Source organism: Lepisma saccharinum, chromosome 13, assembly GCF_977018435.1.
Source record: "Lepisma saccharinum chromosome 13, izLepSacc3.1, whole genome shotgun sequence".
Taxonomy (NCBI): domain Eukaryota; kingdom Metazoa; phylum Arthropoda; class Insecta; order Zygentoma; family Lepismatidae; genus Lepisma; species Lepisma saccharinum.
This window is the reverse complement of record NC_139241.1, coordinates 82720705-82740902: the sequence shown is the minus strand read 5'-3', so window position 1 is coordinate 82740902 and position 20198 is coordinate 82720705. Positions and strand designations below refer to the sequence as shown.

The window sequence follows — 20198 nt, the reverse complement described above, 5'->3', positions numbered from 1 at the left end:
GGGGTTACATACATGTGGGATAGAAAATGCCATTTTCAACGGCTCGTAGTAACGAATTTTTTTGGCCTTTATGTTCTCTGCACACTGTGAAAGCTGTCTGTTGTAGGGTCACGCCACTGTGTATTTATGCTCACGACAATTACAAGTAGAAAATAAGAAAAGTTGCAGTAAAAGAAATTCCGATTGACAGAATTTCGTAAATCATAATGTACTTAATTTCTGAGTGTTTTGGACAAATAACAATACATGTTAAAAGTACTTCAGGCAATTTTTTGCCCCAAAAATCTAGCAAGGATTCTGCTGTGAAGTGGATTTTCCTATTTACATAACATTAATTAGTCCTAAGCCATTGGGTAGCAGAATGGACATCAGTTGCAGAAAACCCCTGATGTTGGAGAAAGAAAACAAAGTTTCTAACCTTTCTGCTCAGTGGTGGCGAAAAGGTTAGCTCTCCACTTTGCAGTGCGGGTGGAGAGCTAATTGGTTTTGTATTGCAGTCATTTAGGAATCTTTCTTTCATAATGTAAAGAGCATAGAAAATTTACCTCTATTCTAATTATGTCAAACATTTGTGACTTTGCAATAGAAGAAACCATTCAATACTGAAGGTGTTCCTATTTGTCGAGGCTCAAACAACTGTTTTTGAGTCATAAAAAGCTCAGACAATTTTAATAATGTACACAGTATTCTACAGAAAGTCCTACATAACCAGTACAATTTCTGTAGTGGCGCATGAGTCTTTCTTCCCTTATAGCAAGTAGTGTCCTAGCCGAGACGAAAAAGTCGGGACATGGATTCAAAGGAATGGACTAAATCGGAACGTCTGATAGCCTTGCATCAATGCTTATAGAACTAAAAGAGCCCAATATTGCAGACTGCAGACTTCTAGAGCCTGCCTTTGCCCAGAAACAACCTATTCATTTGCGCAAACAAAAAAACGAAATTCATGCAAAATTTGAAAAACCATCAACGTAATTTTTGTAGGTTTTTATACGTTCAAATTAAAATTTTTCATGGCTCGAGGGGGAGGGGCATGGCTTCCCTTGCCGCCCCGTTGGGTACGGACTTGATCGGTGGTAACTTAATTCAAATGCATTCATGCATAATAATTATATATTCTATTTAAACCAATTTTGAAATTTTGTTTTACATCGGTTTTACATCTTGTAACAAGAATTACATTGAAAATCCTATTGAGTTGCACATGGAAACTTTTATAGGAAAGAATAACGAAGAAATGTCCCTTGATATCCGTCAGGTGACTACCGAACCGTTTGCAAACCTCAATCACCGAAGAACAAAGTGGCGTAAGCATAAGTATTCATAAAAAGTTCTTAATGTGTGTAGCCAATTGCTGAAATAATTGAATTTGAATTTGAAGTTAAATCTTGGGGTGAGTCAACACTTAAAGGCTATTTTGCACCCGTCACATTATACGGGGTCCAGGCCCTTACCTTAACTCAAATTTCATAATTGCAGTGTCGTGTTACTAAAATATTAAAATATTCTGACTTTCGTTAAAAGCTGAGTCTGTAAAGGGGCACTCAGCACAGACAAGGACAAAAATTAGAACAACACACACAAAATTATACTAGCCATAGTGCCAGTCGCCAGAGCCTCGTTCGTCTACAAAATGCAGTCCAGGATGTAATTGCTGAAAAAGCATTATAATTTCTATTATTGTAATTTTTTCAATTCTTACCTTCTTTACAACGCGCATGGCAACGTTAAGATATAGGACCGGCGGCCTCCTCGATGGCGCAGTGGTAGCGTCATTGCCTTGTAATCAAGGGGTTCAGGGTTCGATACCCGGTGGAGGCACATAGTGGTTCGGATCCCACTTTAAACTGTAGGTCCAGTCCCGATTAGCCTTACTGTGCATAAAGTGGACTTAAAACATCAAATCAAACCAAGATATAGGACCTCCCTTACATTGAACCATTTTCAAATTGTCAATTTGTGAAAAAAGTAGATCCTTTACAAGTAGTAATTATAAAATGCAAAAGTGTTAAAATATAGGTGTGAAAGAAGAATGCATATTTGTAAATATAATATTGTGGTCACACAAAGACACATAATTTAATATTTATAAAATTTTGAATTAGAAAAGAGCAAAAATGTGCCGAACAATACACTTAAACACCCACACCCACGAATACACCTTTCAAATTTTTTTAAAAATTAGATACAAGTAGAGAAAATATACATGAATACAATTTTACACACACTCACAAACAAACAACACATTACGGGTAAGAAAACAAAGAAAAATAATGACAATAGTATATTTTCCAAGAAAATTAAGTCTAAGTGGAAGGGGCGGTTCTGAATTCCAGTCCTCTAGCTACCCTTTACAAAAGTCATCCAGTCAATTTCGCTAATTAATACCCTTCTTTCAGGTTGTGTTTTGTGCCTTCACCACAATGATTCTGATTGGAATAGGACTCGTGTTCTGTTTGTGCAAGACCTTTGACACTAACTTCAATGGCTCGTGCGGTCTATTTATGGACACATCTCTCCATCAGCTGTAAGATGCTGAGAATGTAACTTCTGAATTACTATGGAGATCACAGCTATGTTACAATGTAGTTTCCAACAATGAAGATTGAAACCCATCTCCTAGGATTTGAGATAGTACATAACCATCTCAGTAATATATTTTTCCAGGTAGCTCCATAAGTGATCAAATACACAATTGCGAAATATGTTTACCTGCATTCGAAGTTCCAAATTGCTTGTTTCTAGAAGAATGGTAAAGAAACATTTTTGTTTAGATCCATTCCACACCGTCACACCAGAGGCTAGAGAAGAGACATGTATGATCAGATGTTTTCCACGCCGTTACACCGCAGAGCAAAGAAGAAATATTTAGCTATGTTTTGATCCCTTGCACACCGTTCTACCTCAGAGCAAATAAGGAACTCATATGTTTAGATGCTTTCCACACCGTCTTACCGGAGGATAAAGAAGAATCATTTATATTTTGATCCTTTGCACACCGTTCCGCTGGAGGGTAAAGAAGAAACATCCACGTTCAGATACTTTCCACACCGTTACACCGCAGAGAAAAGAAGAAACATTTATGTTTTGATCCTTTGCACAGCGTTCCACCGCAGAGCAAAGAAGAAACTTTTATGTTGAGATGCTCTCCACACCGATTTACCGGAGGATAAGGAAGAAACATTTATCTTTAGATCTCTTGCACACCTCTGGCCTCTGGTTTCCTATTGCAATATGATATCAAATGCACGATCGAAATCTTGTACAGTCGTTTAAGATTAGGTAGATCTAGTTTTAGTCTTAACCAAATGTGTTCCTTTTCTGTCAGTGAATAACCAAAAAGATAAAACATTGCTTTGTGTGTAACCATGATCCATTTGTGAAAACATGTTATGGATCCTGAATAACATTAAATGTATAAGTAGTAGAATAGAATAAAGAATTTATTTTCAGAGCTGTCATAAAATTAAAGAAGTGCAACATGATAATACTGAAAGTACCACACACGTCATTACCCACCATTCACATCAGACATCGACGTCCATATCTGAACCATCAGGGATGAAATAATCTTCAGGAGCTACAGAGGGATGCTTCTTCCCGTGTATCTCTTGATCCAACTTCTGTAGGAGGAGACTCTTGTGAAGACGGACGGGGAGTTTGGATATCCGCAAGGCTTTATGCCGTAGGATACGATTCCTGAGAGACGACCATTGCAAACGAGTGGACCTCCTGAGTCACCCTGGGGGAATCAGAGAATAGTTAAATGATGCTTAGGCGTAGTGACTTATCCATATATCTCCGTCCCCCGCCTAAAACCATCAACATTTCCTCAAAACCTTCTGATGATTTTCCCCTCAAAGGCCCATTTTAAGGTCATTTTGGCTCTAAATTTCCTCTAAAAATCCCTGATGGAAATTTCTGGATAAACTCTCGCTAGGCAGGAGTCACATAATGCTTTCCTTGTGTGTGTGTGTGTGTGTGTGTGTGTGTGGGTGTGTGTGTGTGTGTGTGTGTGTGTGTGTGCACATGTTTATGGTTTAAGTTCAACATATGACACTTGGAATTCACTAAATGAAATATTATAATGTTAAAAAATCCGTTTTTTTGGTAATACATAATTCTTAAAAACTCCGAACCTATGCCAAGTGAATAGAGACTAGATTTTATATTTTCAAATCTCTCGTATCTGTTCGAGATAGGATATAGCTTGGAAAGCATTGGCTACAGGAACTCTTTCAAGCTTGAATGAAATGTAAAATGGAATTAATGGAGCTTTCAGACCGATGCGACACACGATAAGTGACAAGCGCCTCTAGAAAACCAACATTCAGAACTAAATGAAACCTTTTGAACCGAAGCGACACGACAAGCTGCACGTGTCGCCTGTAGTTGGGCCCGGATCGTTTTCACAATGGCGTGCATCTCATTGCTTCAGCCTGTTGTTCGCACATGCGCGGTGAATGCTTGCGTACAGACTGTCGCTTGTCGTTGCTTACTTTGGTGTGAAACCTCGGTGTCGCCTTGGTCTGAAAGCAAGATTTAAACGATGTAGATTGTTACCGCACAAGTTGACCTTCCTCCTTGAAGTGGTCCAGTGCAAACTTTGTTTTGTCCAATGAAAGAATAGATACCCTTCACTCCCTGGCACGTTGCTATATCTATTGTTGGGACAATGGTGTATTGCAGATACTGGGGCATTATGGGAGGATTGTTTCCTGAATTGGTTCTGCCCCATCCAGACACAATGCAATGGGCTCCTATTAGAAAAGAGAGAGTACTTTTGTAAACTCCGATATACAAGAGAAGTGAAATCTCCACTTACAGAAGGAGTTGGTATTTTTGCACTTTACGGATAACAGACATGATGATTTTTGACTTCCTCGTTTATGACATGGAACAAAATGACATTATGTATCGATATTGTAATATATTTTGTCAATATTACATACTTATATTCAGATGATAACACTATTAAGACTTGTTTCCATGCTTAATTAGGGTGACCATATGTCCCGTTTTTACCGGGACAGTCCCGTTTCAGAAGTGCGTCCCGGTCGTCCCGTCGATATTAGCTATTAAAAACACTATTTGTACCGTTTTTTTAGAAGTCTAGGAGTTAACTTGTAAACAAAGTCTAAATTTGAAAAAAAAAGAATAATAAAAATAAATAAAATTTCGAGCACTTCATAACAATGAAAAATTGTTTTAGAGTAGGCAGCAGCTTATTTATTTATTAAACAAATGTTGCCACAGAACATTGCTCCATTGAGGTATACATACATTTTGTACATTACTGTATACAATAAAAAATGTATTGTTTTGTGTGTGTTTCGTTATTTGTAGAGTAGTGAATAAGCACACACGTGTGCTTCAATACGGACCTGCAACTAGATTTTAAATTCCTTTGTCTTGACACAAACTCATGAGACAAATCTCGCGTTGTGTGTCAGATATGTAGGGCGTTGTGTGTCAGATATGTAGGGTAAGTTTTAGTTGGGGAGGAGGATGGGGGGGGGGGTAATGAACAGTTGTTGAGGAGTACAGCTGATAAATAAGAACTTTTAGCATTCCGCAACTCCAGCGAAGGACTAACAGGAAAAGTTGATCAGAAGGGGACCAGAAACTTGTCATTTTATATAATTACATAATTATAATTATTAATACCCTTTGACAACAGATTATAATATTATTTATTGTTTGTGATGTATCATTTATGTGATCCACGCTCTAATAAATAATAATAACACGTTAATAACAACAATAATTTTGTACTTAGACCTAACCGATTTTTCAGGAGGAGGTAAACTGACCTCCTTGGGATGTCTCGTTCTTATAAGTTTTTTATAAGTTTGAAACCTCTGTTTATAATGTGTTTATTTGAAAATAAATTCTGCCTTGATCAGAATTTTGAGTGTTTTATATTCAGAGTACTGGTTGCATAATATTTATAAGTTTGTACTATAAATGAGAAAGATATGTATTGATTGTTTGCGTGAGAAGCATATTGCAAACATATTCTACCTATTGAACACTTTCTCACATATTTACATTGAGAGTAATGATATCACTTTTGTAAGTTTTATATTGCAAATAGCTATATATTGATTTCTAGTGAGAAGCAGATTGAATAAAAAACATATTCTACCTATTGAACAATGTTTCACATATTTATAATTAGAGTACCGATATCATTTTTGTAAGTTTTCAATTGGAAAAGAGAATGGTATGTATTGGTTGTTTGTAAGGACCTTATCGGATACATAGCATTTTCTACCTATTGAAAATTTTTCACAGTACTGATACTATTTTTATAAGTTTTAAACTAGAAATGAGAAATGTATATATGTGTCTATTGCTTGTTTGTGATAAACATAATTGTGTATATAATCCCATTTTAAACTGTAGGTCCAGTCCCGATTAGCCTTACTGTTCTTAAAGTGGACTTGAAACATAAATTCTATCAATCAATAAAACATATTGAGTGTATAAAACATTCTACCTATTGAACAATTGAGGCGTTGCCGATACGAAGGCCGAACTCAACAAAAGTACATTTTGAGAAAAATGTGTTTCAAGTTGTGAGGCACGGGGCAAAAAAAAAAAAAAAAAAACTCTGGCAATCACGCAGGAAACTTTCCTATCTACTCTTACCACGTTTTGTGGAGTTCTCATAGTGCCTGACAACTTGAAACGCATTTCCCTCACTATGTACGTTTGTTGAATTCGCCCTTCGTATCGGCAACGCCTCAATTTTTCGCATGTATATTCAGAGTACTGATTGTGTAATTTTTAACAGTTTTAAACGGGAAAGTGTGAAAGGTATATATTTGTTGCTTCGAGAAGCATATTGTACATGTAACATTTACTACCTACTGAACAATTTCTATATATTTATTTGGAGGCATCAGTTATTTTCTCGTATTGAACTGCAACTGATTAAATTATGCCCGGAAAGAGACAGTGATGTAATGCTTGTAGTTAAGTTACTAAAGTTATCCATCACATGATTCTGTCTGTAAAGACAATACAAGATATTGGTAGAACTGTACTATCATTTCATTAACAATCATCCGGAAATACATGGTTGCTTCTTTCCTCAAGTTGTATTTACCTGTTTGAGGTCCAGAGGTATCTAAACTTATCGGACGAACATAGGTGTTGAAAGTGAGTGGTTGAGATAGTCGAAGCAGTGCAATGTCGTTCTGTTTAGAACTCCTGCAAAAGAAGATAGTTTAACAATCTTAGTAGTGGAAGTGTGGCCATGTATATGCAGAAATGATGGGTTGGGATGATACAATTTTAATATTTATAACTTAATTTTTACTATTTATTTAATGTCAATAAATACTTTTGAAATATAAACATTCAATGTTCCCTCTAAACAATTTTGATCTAAATATTTACCTGATAGACGTACATTCATTATATTAACCATAACAATATTATTATAAAATTTAACTTTATGCGAGTTTGATATTTTTAGAACTTCTACTTTGTGTGTGTGATATTACTATCTTTCATAATGTTTTCAACCATGCAATATTCATTTTTAGAATTTCAGCTCCCCCGAATAAATCCTGCGTACGCTAGTGGTTCTGAACGTACTATTGTAGTTTGAAAATTTATGAATAAAATATTTTGGTGAAAATAAGAGACGTAATTCCAGAAAGTCAATATGCAACTGTCGTTCTTCTTATGTGTGTGTATATATATATATATACAGGGGTTGGACAAAATAATATGAACACCCGATTAGATGAGCCCCATTTTCGAAGTTGTGTGCTGACTGCACTGCCACGCACGAAACGTGTCTTTTGTTTCCTCCGTGTCCTATGATCCCTCTGCTAGAGGTAGGGTCTTCCTTGTCGCACAACAGTTTTGCTACCAGAGGAGGAATGCCTACGAGGTTAGATTAGGCCTGTTAGGTTAGGTTCCATTAGCATAAATACAATGAAATATTATTGTTTAGACTAAGAGAATTAAACATATCTAGCCTAACCTAACAACGCAGGCATTTAGCCTAAAATTAAAAAGCTCTCTCCCGTGACGTCAGAACACAAGGTTGCTCAAGTGTTGTGCGATAAGTGAGACCCCCCCTAGAGGTATGAGCCACCAGTAAGCCTATGAACGCTTTCGTGTTGTGTTGAGCTACCATTATGTCTGACCTTACAGACTTCCAACGAGCGCAAATTGTTGGTGCCCGATTAGTTGGTGAATCCATAACAACGGTCGCAAAGTTAGTAGGGGTATCGCGAGCTACTGTATCTACCGTCATGACAGCATACAAAGTGCAGGGGAAAAAGACATCTGCGAAACAGAACAGATTAGTGGCAGAAAGACGAAACTGACAGGGAGAGACAGGAGGGCATCAAGGAGGATTGTTGGCTCTCAGAGGAAGACCACCGCAACCAAAGTGACTCCTGAGCTGAATATGCGTGTCGAGAATGCAGTGTCAACGAAACCTGTGCGCCGAGAACTGCATAAACAGAATATCCATGGCAGAGCCGCTATTGCGCAGGACAATGCCAAACGGAGACGTCGGTGATGTCAGGAGCACAAAACCTAGACTACCGACCAATAGAAACATGTCATGTGGTCCGACAAATCTACCATCACACTATCCTCCACCAGTGGACGTGTTTACGTATGGCGAACACCGGCCGAAGCATACAATCCAGACTGGCTGGTGCCAACAGTGAAGCATGGTGGCGGTAGTGTAATGGTATGGGCGGTCATTTCATGGCATAGACTGGGTCATATTGTCACACTGAAAGGAAGGGTAACTGTCAAGGTGTATGAAGACATTTTAGCAGCGGCGTGCATTCAGGATACGCAAGGTACGCACTGCGTACCCACAACACAGTAAGAAAAAATAAACATTTTTTCGTCTTCCCCGAACATGAAAATTCAACAATTATCGCTCCGAAAGCAGTTCCACTGCAAGAAATTCCGATTTCCGCACGAACACGCTGCTGCCTTCCTGAAGGCAGTCCCGAATGATCCCGATTATGACTTCGGCAACCTCCCGATCCGCGTTCCTGCCGATTTCCGCAGAAAGACGCTGTTTCTTCTGCTTGGTACCCTAGAAATTCGGAAGGTAACCCCATTGGCTCATATTAGCCACGACCACGTGTTTGGGTCTGCCCGCGCTTACCCTCTCTCTTACTTCTTTCCCGGTTCTAAGCATCGAGGGTACCCAAGATTTTGACAGCGTATGAAGTGTTGACAGTAGTCAACATATATTTGTTTCTGGAATGCTTAGCTTACTAGCATTTAGCAGCCACGCGTAGATAGATCACTGTTGGGTTGCAATAAAAATACATTATAAAAAGTGATACAGGAATCAGAGAGGAGGGCAAGAATATGTAGTGGTGGAAGATCATATTTAATATACGCGTAAACTATCACATATAAAATATTTATGTGAGGTTAAAGTTACACCAGCAAGTTTTTGTTTTTTTCGTATAGGGAGGTGAGGACCAGAATGGACTGTCACTGTGTCGAGGGGAAAATATGTGAACAATTTGCAAGTTTCGCACAATTCTCAGAGTATGAGAGTATCTGTTTATCTCCTTTCGGGATCAACATTTCCTTTGAGTTCCATAGCATGGGTGTTGATTGTTGACCCAACGATATGAATGAATGATAAAAGAAAAACATAATAAAACACAATGCTTACAATGGGATTCGAATGTGCCCCCTCCCTCCCGCCAGACATTGCAAAGTGATGTACGGTAGTTTAGCTTTTGAAGTGTTCTGGGATGTATGCTGACGTATTTTCTACTTGTCCTTAATTATCTCCCTTCTACAAAATACTTTGTCGACTGGCAACTCCGATTCATTCGTCCACAAGAACGCGTGGTTTTCGGGCATAGCGGACTGGACACAACGTACCGTGGGAGGTTGACTTTTGCTTTCTTCTGTCGGTGAAATTTGCAGCGAGTGTTGCATTCATATTATTTACATTACAGGATCTCTATTGTTTGTCGGTGCTGTGAAGTGATAAAATAGGGGGACCGGGAGTTATTGATGACATACTGGAGAAGGGGTTTTCGGAATTTACGAAAAAAGTGTAAACAATGCGAAATGAAAGGTCTGTTCCTGATTTGGAAATTTTTTTTCAGGCAGGAGTTGTGAAGGATGGTAAGCAGTATATTACGCATTTTGATTTTTGAGAAGAAGAAAAAATATCTCTACAGAGTGTTGACTGAGTAGAAAAACAGTGAAACTTTATTGTTGGCCTTATTCTTTGTTTTCGTCTGCGAAAGGTGTGAAATAGTAGAGGATACTGAGATTTATCAAATTTATTACATGAAATTTGAAAGGACTGAAAATGATTGTGCCATTTCCTTTCCGTTCAATGTTCATCGCACTGCATGAAGGAAATAATCAAAGTTGAATTGTTGGACTCTACGTAGCTACTATCAGAATATATTTGCGAATATAAAATATCATACATATATTTTACATCGTTACATTTGGATATTGATGCAAGGATGAGAAATTTCCCATTATAAAATTGTAGAAAAAAGTTATTTTCTGAATAACATGATGGCCAGGGGGGGGGGGGTTCTGGCCCCCATAATTCATTTCGGTTGGCCCATGTTGCGTACCCTAGTTTAAATGTCACCGCACGCCACTGCATTTTAGGTGACGATGTTCATCCAATGGCGCAGACATTGTTCCCAGCAGGGGATACCGTCTTCCAGGATGATAATGCCCCAATTCATACCCCTGGCACTGTCCAAGATTGGTAGGATGAGCACGATGACGCACTTACACATCTTCCCTGGGCTGCACAATCGCCGGATTTGAATATTATCGAGCCATTGTGGTCGGTATTGGAAACCAGAGTACGGGCCATTTCCCTCCGCCAGTCAATCTCAAGGAATTGGAGTAGCTTCTTGTTGAGGAATGGTATAGCATCCATCCACGATTTGTATGCATCCATTTCCAGGAGGATTGAAGTTGTTCTCAAAGCCAAAGCCGGTCCCACACCATATTAGGGTGTTGATATTATTTTATCCAACCCTCCCCTCCCCACACACATATTATACCTGTCTAACTTCTCGGCAATAGACAATCCTGCTCAACCATTGGCTATTGCCGTTGTTACATTCTCAGTTTCCCAGAATGCCCCTATTGGGAGTGGTTGGATAGAAATACAAAGTTCTGGCTCTCAAACTGTACTGCATCTCCAAGAAATACAACACGCGACTGACACAATAATTATTTCTGACGGGTTAGTGAAAATTGCTCCGACCAATCAGGTAATATTACTATTTCCGTGATGCAATATTTGAAGGTGTATTTCTCAAAAAAGAAAACATGTATCGCCAAGATATTTGGCGGATGTCATTCACGCACCATTATCCGAACGTAAAGTTGAATGAATTCGAATCGTACGAGCAAGGTCGCGCATATCGGCAGAGAAGGAGAGGAAATCGAGTGAGCAGAGCGAAGACTGGTAATTGCAGTCGCTTCCTTCTCCCCTTCACGCAATCCCATTCCCTCTCACGTGTTGATTGATGGAGCCATGTCGCGTCACTACTTGCGTATAGACTTCTTTTCGTTCGCTTGCTTCGTAGGTAGCCGGGACAGAGTGTAGCGGAAATGTCCATTGCATACCTTGCGATTGAAGCAGGGAAGGAAAATACGTGGCTCGCTTTTGTTTCACCAGCTCAATACGACTCAGGTGGATAATGTGAAGAACCTTACCTCCACACACTCTGGGAGAGAATATTAATTTGTAATTTCATTCAGAATACGGGTATATTAGCCACACACATACCTACTACCTCCTAGTTTGCTATATGTTTCCTTTCCCCTGAATTACACTATTAATGCTACCGTAATGAAATGTAATATTGTCTGTGCAAATAGTACTTGCGTATTTAATTTTGAAGTACAATTACCTGCTGAAGTTCTCATGGATTATGACGTCGTAGAATGACACATCTCTTCTCTGCTCTGAGTTTTCATGGACTCTGATGTTGTGTTTCCCAGCAACAACCTGCAACTATGACAGAAATGCATGCTTTTCTTTGTTGAATGTTCCAATAATAAAAAAATATATGTACTGTCCCCTCGTTGTTATCATAAATACTATGATATATATTTGGAAATGGATGCACTACGATTTTATCGTATCCATTATTTGGCAAATTTCACTAAGCACGTAACATGCTCAGGATTCGAAGTCCGGGGACGTGGGGTTGCTATCTCACCAGCTAAGACAATTCTATTATGCATCTCCAGATAGAATAATATTCTCTCACTTGTGGAACAGGCGGGCAGGGGAGCCACTTCGACGGGAGACCGAAGTTCGAGGTGCCAAATCTCACGAAGAACGTTTGGTTAGGACCAGGTCGAGACTCGAACCCTCGCATCCCGTAAGCTTAATGTTCGATTCCAGAGTTCGTGTGACAGGATCGGTTTTTACACCCCTGGCGCGTAGCCATTTCGTGCAGAAAGTGTAGGTTGAAAAATTAATAATAATAATAATAATAACCAATAATAATAATGACGTCGATAATAATAATAATAATAATTGATATTAGCCCTTGAAATCATCCGAAATGCTCTACACAGTTGTAACGTTGAACAAATTCAAATACAATTGTAAATGAGGTTATAGACATGCAAACCTAAGTATGAGCATATAAATCATAACCACGTGTAGGATAACATATCCTATATACCTATATATTGTTTAACAAACATGAAAATAGGCAAAATTACACAACCCCTCACGAAGTTGCTGACCAAGGCAGTTTATTAAGATAAAAACACTTAACTGGTAACGTTTCAACCCTGTATCAGGGTCTTCCTCAGACGAAGAACTAAACTAAAATGATCTTCGTCTGAGGAAGACCCTGATACAGGGTTGAAACGTTACCTGTTAAGTGTTTTTATCTTAATAAACCGCCTTGGTCAGCAACTTAGTGTTTTTAATATGGAAACAAGGCTTAATTATATTACAAAACCCTCACTATCATTCAAGAAATTCACACTCATACTCATACTGCAGGGATAAAAATACATTAAGTTGAATACATTGGAAATTCGAATCGCCTTTAGTCGATACAAGCAACACTGAGTTTTTCTAGGAGACATCGTTATTTCTCGTACCTTGAAGGACGAGGAGGGTTGCATCGTATCCACACAGTGGGCTGCGGTCACTACCCACGTCTCGCTAGCGATGGACCCCCCGCAGAAATGGTGGAATTCGCCCTTTTTCACAGCCTGCAGGGAAACTTGGTAGGGGAACTGACCTACAATGGAATTTTCATTTCGAAAGTTACTTTGAAGGTTAACGTCGAACGGTGTGCAGCTTCTATTAGGTGTAGACTAGAGTGGTGCAGGAATAGGAGCGCCAAATAGTTCCAACGGACGACGCTAGATAGCGTACGGAAATGAGAGCTTCCCTCGAGCGAAAAAAGTTCGAACAAGCAAAACGAGCGGTATGCACTCGAAGCCCTGTAGTACACGTGTAACCGTAATTTGTCTGTGGTAGTGGGACATCAAATATGGATCGTGAGGTGAAACACGCAGTAAAATTGAAACTTAAGTAAACACAGTCATCATCTCCATGTTAAAATGTAGTTTAGTTTATCTTACCAATGCAGTGATAAATGAAAATGAAACAGCTGATTGTGAGCTGAATCTGCCAGGACGGATAATTTACGTATTTGTGTCTACGATTATTGTCACATTAAAATGATATTCCATTGTATACCCTCGAGGGGGGGTGGTGACTCGAACGTGTAGGAGAGAGCGAAAGTGGTTCCATGCAGTAATCTAATGTCGACCCTACAAATTAATGCTGTGTTTTTCTCAAGGAAGAAAAGGAATGAAAAATAGTCTTACATTGTGATTTGGCGAAGTAAGCTCCATTGAAATTTAAACACTTTTTAAATCAACCACAGACTAGAAACCTTTTATTATTCAAGTTTGATTACTACAGAGTTAATTTTAGTTCCTTGGACGATATGTTGCACGACTGCTGAAGGATCATTAAACCTTGGTTTGTGTTTCGTGTACAGTTAGTGTATTCTTATTTCGTCTATCCATATCTTCCCTTCTATGTGAATATTCATAACTTAGACGTTAAAAAAGATCACAATGTATTATGTATTTGTAATTATTGAAATGAAAGTGTCCATGTGCATGGTACTTCATTATCCAGTTTACATATCCTAAATATACGTAGAAGGCAGTATTGACATTCGAAGATTAGACATTTATATATAAGCAAATGGAACCATTTTGACGTGACAATTTTCATTGATGGATTTTTATGTATGCTGGCGCAGAAGTTGTCAACAGCTTGTTTTCAGTATGATTAATTCTTGCAGCTCTTATTGGATCAAATAAAGTGTACGAACATGGTGATAGACAATTTGCACGGCAATACTCATGGATCCCACTGTACTATAAACGAAGAATTTCAGCTGCGGCAAGTTGAAATGCAGATAGACCTTGTGCTGAATAAGGGGGAAGAAGAGCAGAAAAATCCATATTTTCTAGAGGAATGTAGAAAGTAACAGTAAGGTGCTGATCAAAATAATATTACACGACGATTCTGTATTCAGTAGCTTGTAAACTGAAGCCATCATCTGCCATCTATTAGCCTCCAATGAAAATAAGCTGTTTTCAGCACTTGAACATATGTAAATAAATAAAAAAAATGAAGATCACGAACCTTGTGAAGCAGTGCTGCCACCCACGATTCTAGGTTCTCCCGGGGAAGCACCTCTGCTGTCTCCTGGAAATTAAATAACACATTAATACACTTAACAAATCATAATATGGTGAAATTCTTATATAAAGAATGTATCAGAAAGAGATCTCCTAACCTGATACAAGGATAGGCTGTTCCAACACTATTTATGCATCACAATGGTTACGTAGATAATTTCGCATAATAATGCATGCATTGTTATAATATAATTGTATTTCTTATTATTAGTCAAGAGACATGTATTAAGCAATAGACACACAAATAAGAACTTCCTTCATAAACAGTATTTCTTGGGTTACGATACCAATGATGTTGTTCACTAATTTTTATGCTGTGAGTTTTGTATGCTGAATATGTAAAACTTACTATGTACAGAAACTTTATATGCTACAAACTTTAGAACAAAATATCCTTAATGATGGTGGCTGGACATCAACCGTTTCAGGTGGCGCATTACAAATCACATCGTCTGTAGAGTATTTATAGTTGTAACTCGTTCATCTTCGATTCCTGGTAAGATCATGTTTCATTGATATTAATTCTTGATTAGTGTATCTGAGCAAGAAGAAAAATTTGATCTAAAGTGTATTCACTCTTTCACCATAATCATCTGTTCATATTGTACTTATTTTACAAGATCTAGCAATAAATATATTATAAAACTTGAATGTTTGTTGTACAAAATTGGACAAAAATGGTACAATATTCCTGCACCATTTACTTTAAAATTTCCGAAATTGGTAATACAGCGTTTATTTGTGGTATCACTTTTGATTTTCCTCACTTATTAGATATGTACAAAATGTTATATTTCTTGTAAAAAATGTCCAAATTCCTACACTATTATTTTTTTTTAATTCACGAAGGACAACTTTGAATTTTTAATTATCTCTATTAGTGCACAAATATTTTCATTTGTTGTACAAAATTGTACGAAAACAGTACAAAATGTCTGGACTGTTTAATTTCTTTTTCTCGCAAATGGTACAGCGGGATCCATGAGTATTACCGTGCAAATTAGCCATCACCATGTTCCAGCACTTTATTTGACCCAATTGAAGAAATAAAAGAAAACTCAAAACAAGCTATTGACAACTTCTGCACCAGCATACATAAAAATACATCGCTTAAAAACACACAGGATGTAAGAGAAATTTTAATAAAAATAGTCATGGAAAATTTGGACGGTAATACTCATGGATCATACTGTACTAAAAGCAAATGGTAGGTACAAATTTTGATTTTTTATGTTACTTGATCTGTACAGAATTAGTACAAAATTGTTATAATATTGTTTTGAGATTTCGTAAATGTGGTAACAAGAAAATGGAGTTGAATATTTAATCCTACCCACGGGTGAAGAAACTTACCAACTTGAAGGAAGAAGACGCAGAAAGTTAGAAAAATGGCTGCTTCAAACTTTACCATGATGAGATTTGTCCCTGAGTGCCGGACACAATTCCTATGGTCTTTATACCAATTGCTTATCGAAAGGCAAGGACACGTTCTGTTTTCTCCCCCTTTACTGAAAGAAGATGACAAGTTGCATCATGCCTTTTGGAGGTATTGAGTGATGGGTCAGTCGGTACCAGTTCTATAAATTGCGAAACCCCGCAGTGCGGGGATGAACTAGCCTTTAGAGGGGTCCTTGGCATGCTCCTTACATTATCAAATATTTGTATGTAAAACATCAAACGTAGTAATTTGTCCAGCCCAGCAGAGCAAAGAAGAAAAGACCACCAAAATATTGTAAGGCAAATTCTAATAGCAATAATAACAATTAATATAATAACATTTAAGTGATGAGCACGATATGATAACTAGGAACATCACTACGTCAAAATAGGAGATACAAAATTACAAAATTGAATATGTAATTATAAAATAGTACAGTGGGATCCATGAGTATTACCGTGCAATTGTCCATCACCATGTTCGTGCACTTTATTTGACCCAATAAAAGCTTCAAGAATTAAAAGAAAACTCAAAACAAGCTGTTGACAACTTCTACACCAGTATAGATAAAAATACATTGCTTAAAAACACATAGAATGTAAGAGAAAAATTAATGAAAATAGTCGTGGACAATTTCCACGGTAATACTCATGGATCGCACTGTACAATGAATCCTACAATCTTACACATTATCAAAAGTTCAGAATAATGCTATTCATAGTAATTGCTTTTAAACTTCGTGGGTAGTAAAAAGTATTTTAACTGATTCAACTTTTTTCAAGATAATTGAATGAAGATGATGACAGGCTACTATTTCTCGAGTGTTTACAGTGCTATTGGCAAAAAAGAATAACTAAAATAAAGGACATTTGTGCACACACTGTACATCTAGAATGTTATAATATCTTTGTATGTTGATGTTAATTGTTTTCTTGATCTCGTTATCAAGTATGAAGTTATGTGGAGTTTTACACTTTTCAAGCATGGATTGAATTGTTGCTTTATTTAAAATCGAACCCGCGTACATTATAATATTACCGTGATTGGTAATACAGCACAAACTTCATGTAACAAGTGGACTCTGATTTTAGGTTTTAAACCTATATTTTCCTTCCCATGTAAATAAGAAATAACAAGTTACGTCAGCGTTTCAATAAAAACCGCAACAACTGATGAAGTTTTATAGTGCCTAAAATAGTCTATTTTGCTTGTTATAACGTATTGTAGGTTTATGCGCCTACGCCAAACCATTCTTTAGGTTTTTACACTTCTTGCAGGAGTTTTATATCACACAGAGGCATTTGTTCTGTTTCGTGACCAAACAAAAGACAATGACTAAACTGTTTGAAACGTACTCTCTTTCGATTTTCCTCCCTCCAAGTCCATGATGTATTTTCAAAGCTCTGAACAAGACAAAATGTCTCGCAACCTCAGTGCAAACTTCTGATCCGTGTGGTCTTGCTCACATTCGTGTCAGTTCGATTCTGTGTGGCATTTACACCTTGAGAGGAAGTAATGTTTTAGTATTCAAATTTGCACCACTGCCTATGTTTCAGTTAAAATATCATTTTCAGCACATGAGATGATCATCACAGACAAAAAGTGCAGTTTCACTATGGATAACATGAGAACGATTGTTATGTTTTCACGGTGATCACTCTAGGAACAAAATAAAATTCAAGTATAATTCCAGGTTTTCAAGGCGAACTTTCCAAAAATTAATCGGTGGTAGCAGGTGTCTTCTCTATTTCAACTTTATGTATTATCGCCTCTCACCACCTACACACATATAAATATATTAATAGTAAAAAAAAGGATCTGTGTGTTTCCAACAATTGAACGGTATTTATATATTATATTATACATATTTAATTTAAGGCGTGGAGTATACATTTGTAATATCACATACTCAAACTCGAAATATACAAACACAAGTCAGAAATGTTACGGGATCTGCGAGAAATAGTTAATTGTATAACAATTTCAAACTCAAATTTACCTAATCAACTTCTAGATATCTTATCTTGCAAAAATATTCTGTCTGTTAGATAGATTTTGTCTACAAAGGACACTAACAAAGTAAACGGATTGAGAGAATTCTGTTTTATTTTCCACGCAGTTTTTCCCCCTCCTCGATAAAAATAAAAGCTATACCGTGAAAAACGTGCCTCGGGGAATTTATAAATATGTAACCATTCAATGGGATTTGGATAAAGGTTGCAATTTTTCACGTCTACGGAGAAAAATTCACGCATAATTCCGAGAGCCAATAATTCACACATAATTACCAGGATTCAAGTAATTCCCGTTAAGTAGCCACCATGTTATTGTGCAACAAATTATACGCACGTAATTTATTCTTCACATGAACAAGTAACTGTTACTAACAGCACAAGTATAGTATTAAATCACTGGTGGATAATTTTGAAAATGATGTAGAAAAATGAAAATGTCGTTAGAAAAATAATATTTGGACGTTACTTCTTACGGTTCTAATCGTCATTTTTCAGGTTTTTGGAACCTAAATAGAATCTAATTTAAGACTTTGAGAACCTCTTTTAGGAGTTTTAGAGCATATATTTATTAACCAAAAAGCACACTATGTGGTATCTAAATATCCGAGGTATAGATACGCCACAGAAAGCAACGAACTTAAAACAACAAGATCGGACCACCCGTTCTATATTTATAAAATTTCAATGAGAGGGATCGGTTGGAAAACTAAAAAAGGCACTATTTTTGTTGTCGAGAAAATAAAAAAAATAGAAGGCATACTCGAAAAAACATGGGTTACCATGGATTAACACAGAATTAAGTTAGCTAAATTTTTAGGTAACTCGTTTTTATGTACCTGCTTAATTTTTAATTGGAGTCCAAACTCCAGAAACCATAATTATTAATCCGACAGTAGAGTTTGGGGTATTCTCACTTCGTGCGCATTACAAGCAGGCACAGAGAACTGTTGTGAACCGTGACGAGGGCGTTCCGCAAAAAGCAAGGTCGACTTATAACATTAAAAGTTACTTCTTTCGTTCAAGCTAAATAGGATTTTCAGCTTTTTACAAAACCTGATTTGCTGTATAAAGCAGAAAAGAAAATAACCTTTTACAAACTTTTATTTCTTAAGTTCTAATCAACATTAAACAATTATGAAGGAGGTCCTTGGTAAGTCTCCTTCACCTGATTTATACTGAAAGGTTCAGATACAGGAATTTACGGAGAGTGCCCCGATTGTATCGGTGAAGATTCAAAAATGTAACGATACTTAAAAACTAACACAAGATAGAAGCTAATATAACACATTGAGAAATATTACTCACGGTTGTATAGTTCAGCGCTGTACTTTTAACTTTGTAATGATGGACGCTAAAAAGGCCATATATTGTGAGAGCTCTCAACACTTAAACAAGACTCACTATCAAAATCACTGAGCACTTATATTCTTCAACTTCTGGTTGGCACTACCTCTTCATTCCTCCTGTCTGTATCCTTAAAAAGTTGCGGTAGAAGCCACCTCTCGCCGATTCATCACGTTACCAGTCTTGTCTTCTTTCAAACTACGAGTTCACCATTCGTGTTCTCTTTTGGGCTCGAACTATTTATGCACTTTTGTGTTTCGCGGTGACGAAAACTAAAAAATGTCAACAGCTCGAACGACTGCAAACTTTTCGCGTTTTTCCAGCAACGCGCGCGCTGACAACAACCACAAAGACTGGACGCTGTAACTCTCTTTCTCCGACTGTTGCAACTAAACCCGCGCCCGAAATTCACGAGCGCTTATTTTCCATTGTCTTTGGGACTCAGTCTATTTTTAAAAGGGGAGTGAAGCAAGCGTCTTTCCTCATTCGTTCTACAACAATCGGTTATAGACTATAGCTGGTGGCGAGAGTTTTAGTATTTGTAGGTACATTAGATCTATAAACTTTTATGTTTACATCCACCGCATGGTAAAGAAAACATTTATGTTTAGATCCTATCCTCAACGTTTCACCGAAGG

At 37.4% G+C, this 20198-nt stretch overlaps 2 protein-coding genes across 2 annotated transcripts in view; one reads left to right on the top strand and one right to left on the bottom strand.

The window, feature by feature from the left end:
- The window catches only part of cn (Kynurenine 3-monooxygenase cn), a 28694-nt gene extending 25242 nt beyond the window's left edge, over positions 1-3452 (top strand). The window contains exon 9 of the mRNA XM_083134552.1: positions 2400-3452. Within this exon, the coding sequence (XP_082990678.1) occupies positions 2400-2531 (132 nt within the window). The 3' untranslated portion in view covers positions 2532-3452. The remainder of the gene's footprint in view (positions 1-2399) is intronic.
- A 128-nt stretch (positions 3453-3580) lies between these two features.
- Positions 3581-18278, bottom strand: LOC145996837 (trypsin-like). The gene is made up of 8 exons (XM_083133370.1): positions 18201-18278; positions 16117-16271; positions 14708-14770; positions 13135-13277; positions 11919-12022; positions 7115-7218; positions 4564-4760; positions 3581-3742 (listed from the first exon to the last, which is right to left on the bottom strand). Exons 2-8 carry the CDS (start codon positions 16172-16174, stop codon positions 3581-3583), a joined length of 831 nt encoding a protein of 276 aa, XP_082989496.1. The 5' UTR covers positions 16175-16271; positions 18201-18278.
- Between the last annotated feature and the right edge of the window lie 1920 nt (positions 18279-20198).

Excerpts from the sequence above, each read along its gene's own strand:
- LOC145996837 (XM_083133370.1), bottom strand. The coding sequence starts at position 16,174 with ATGGTAAAGTTTGAAGCAGCCATTTTTCTAACTTTCTGCGTCTTCTTC. Across the intron at positions 14,771-16,116 it reads CGTCTTCTTCCTTCAAGTTG|GAGACAGCAGAGGTGCTTCC; the intron begins GTAAGTTTCTTC and ends TTTAATTTCCAG. Across the intron at positions 7,219-11,918 it reads ATCCATGAGAACTTCAGCAG|GAGTTCTAAACAGAACGACA; the intron begins GTAATTGTACTT and ends CTTCTTTTGCAG.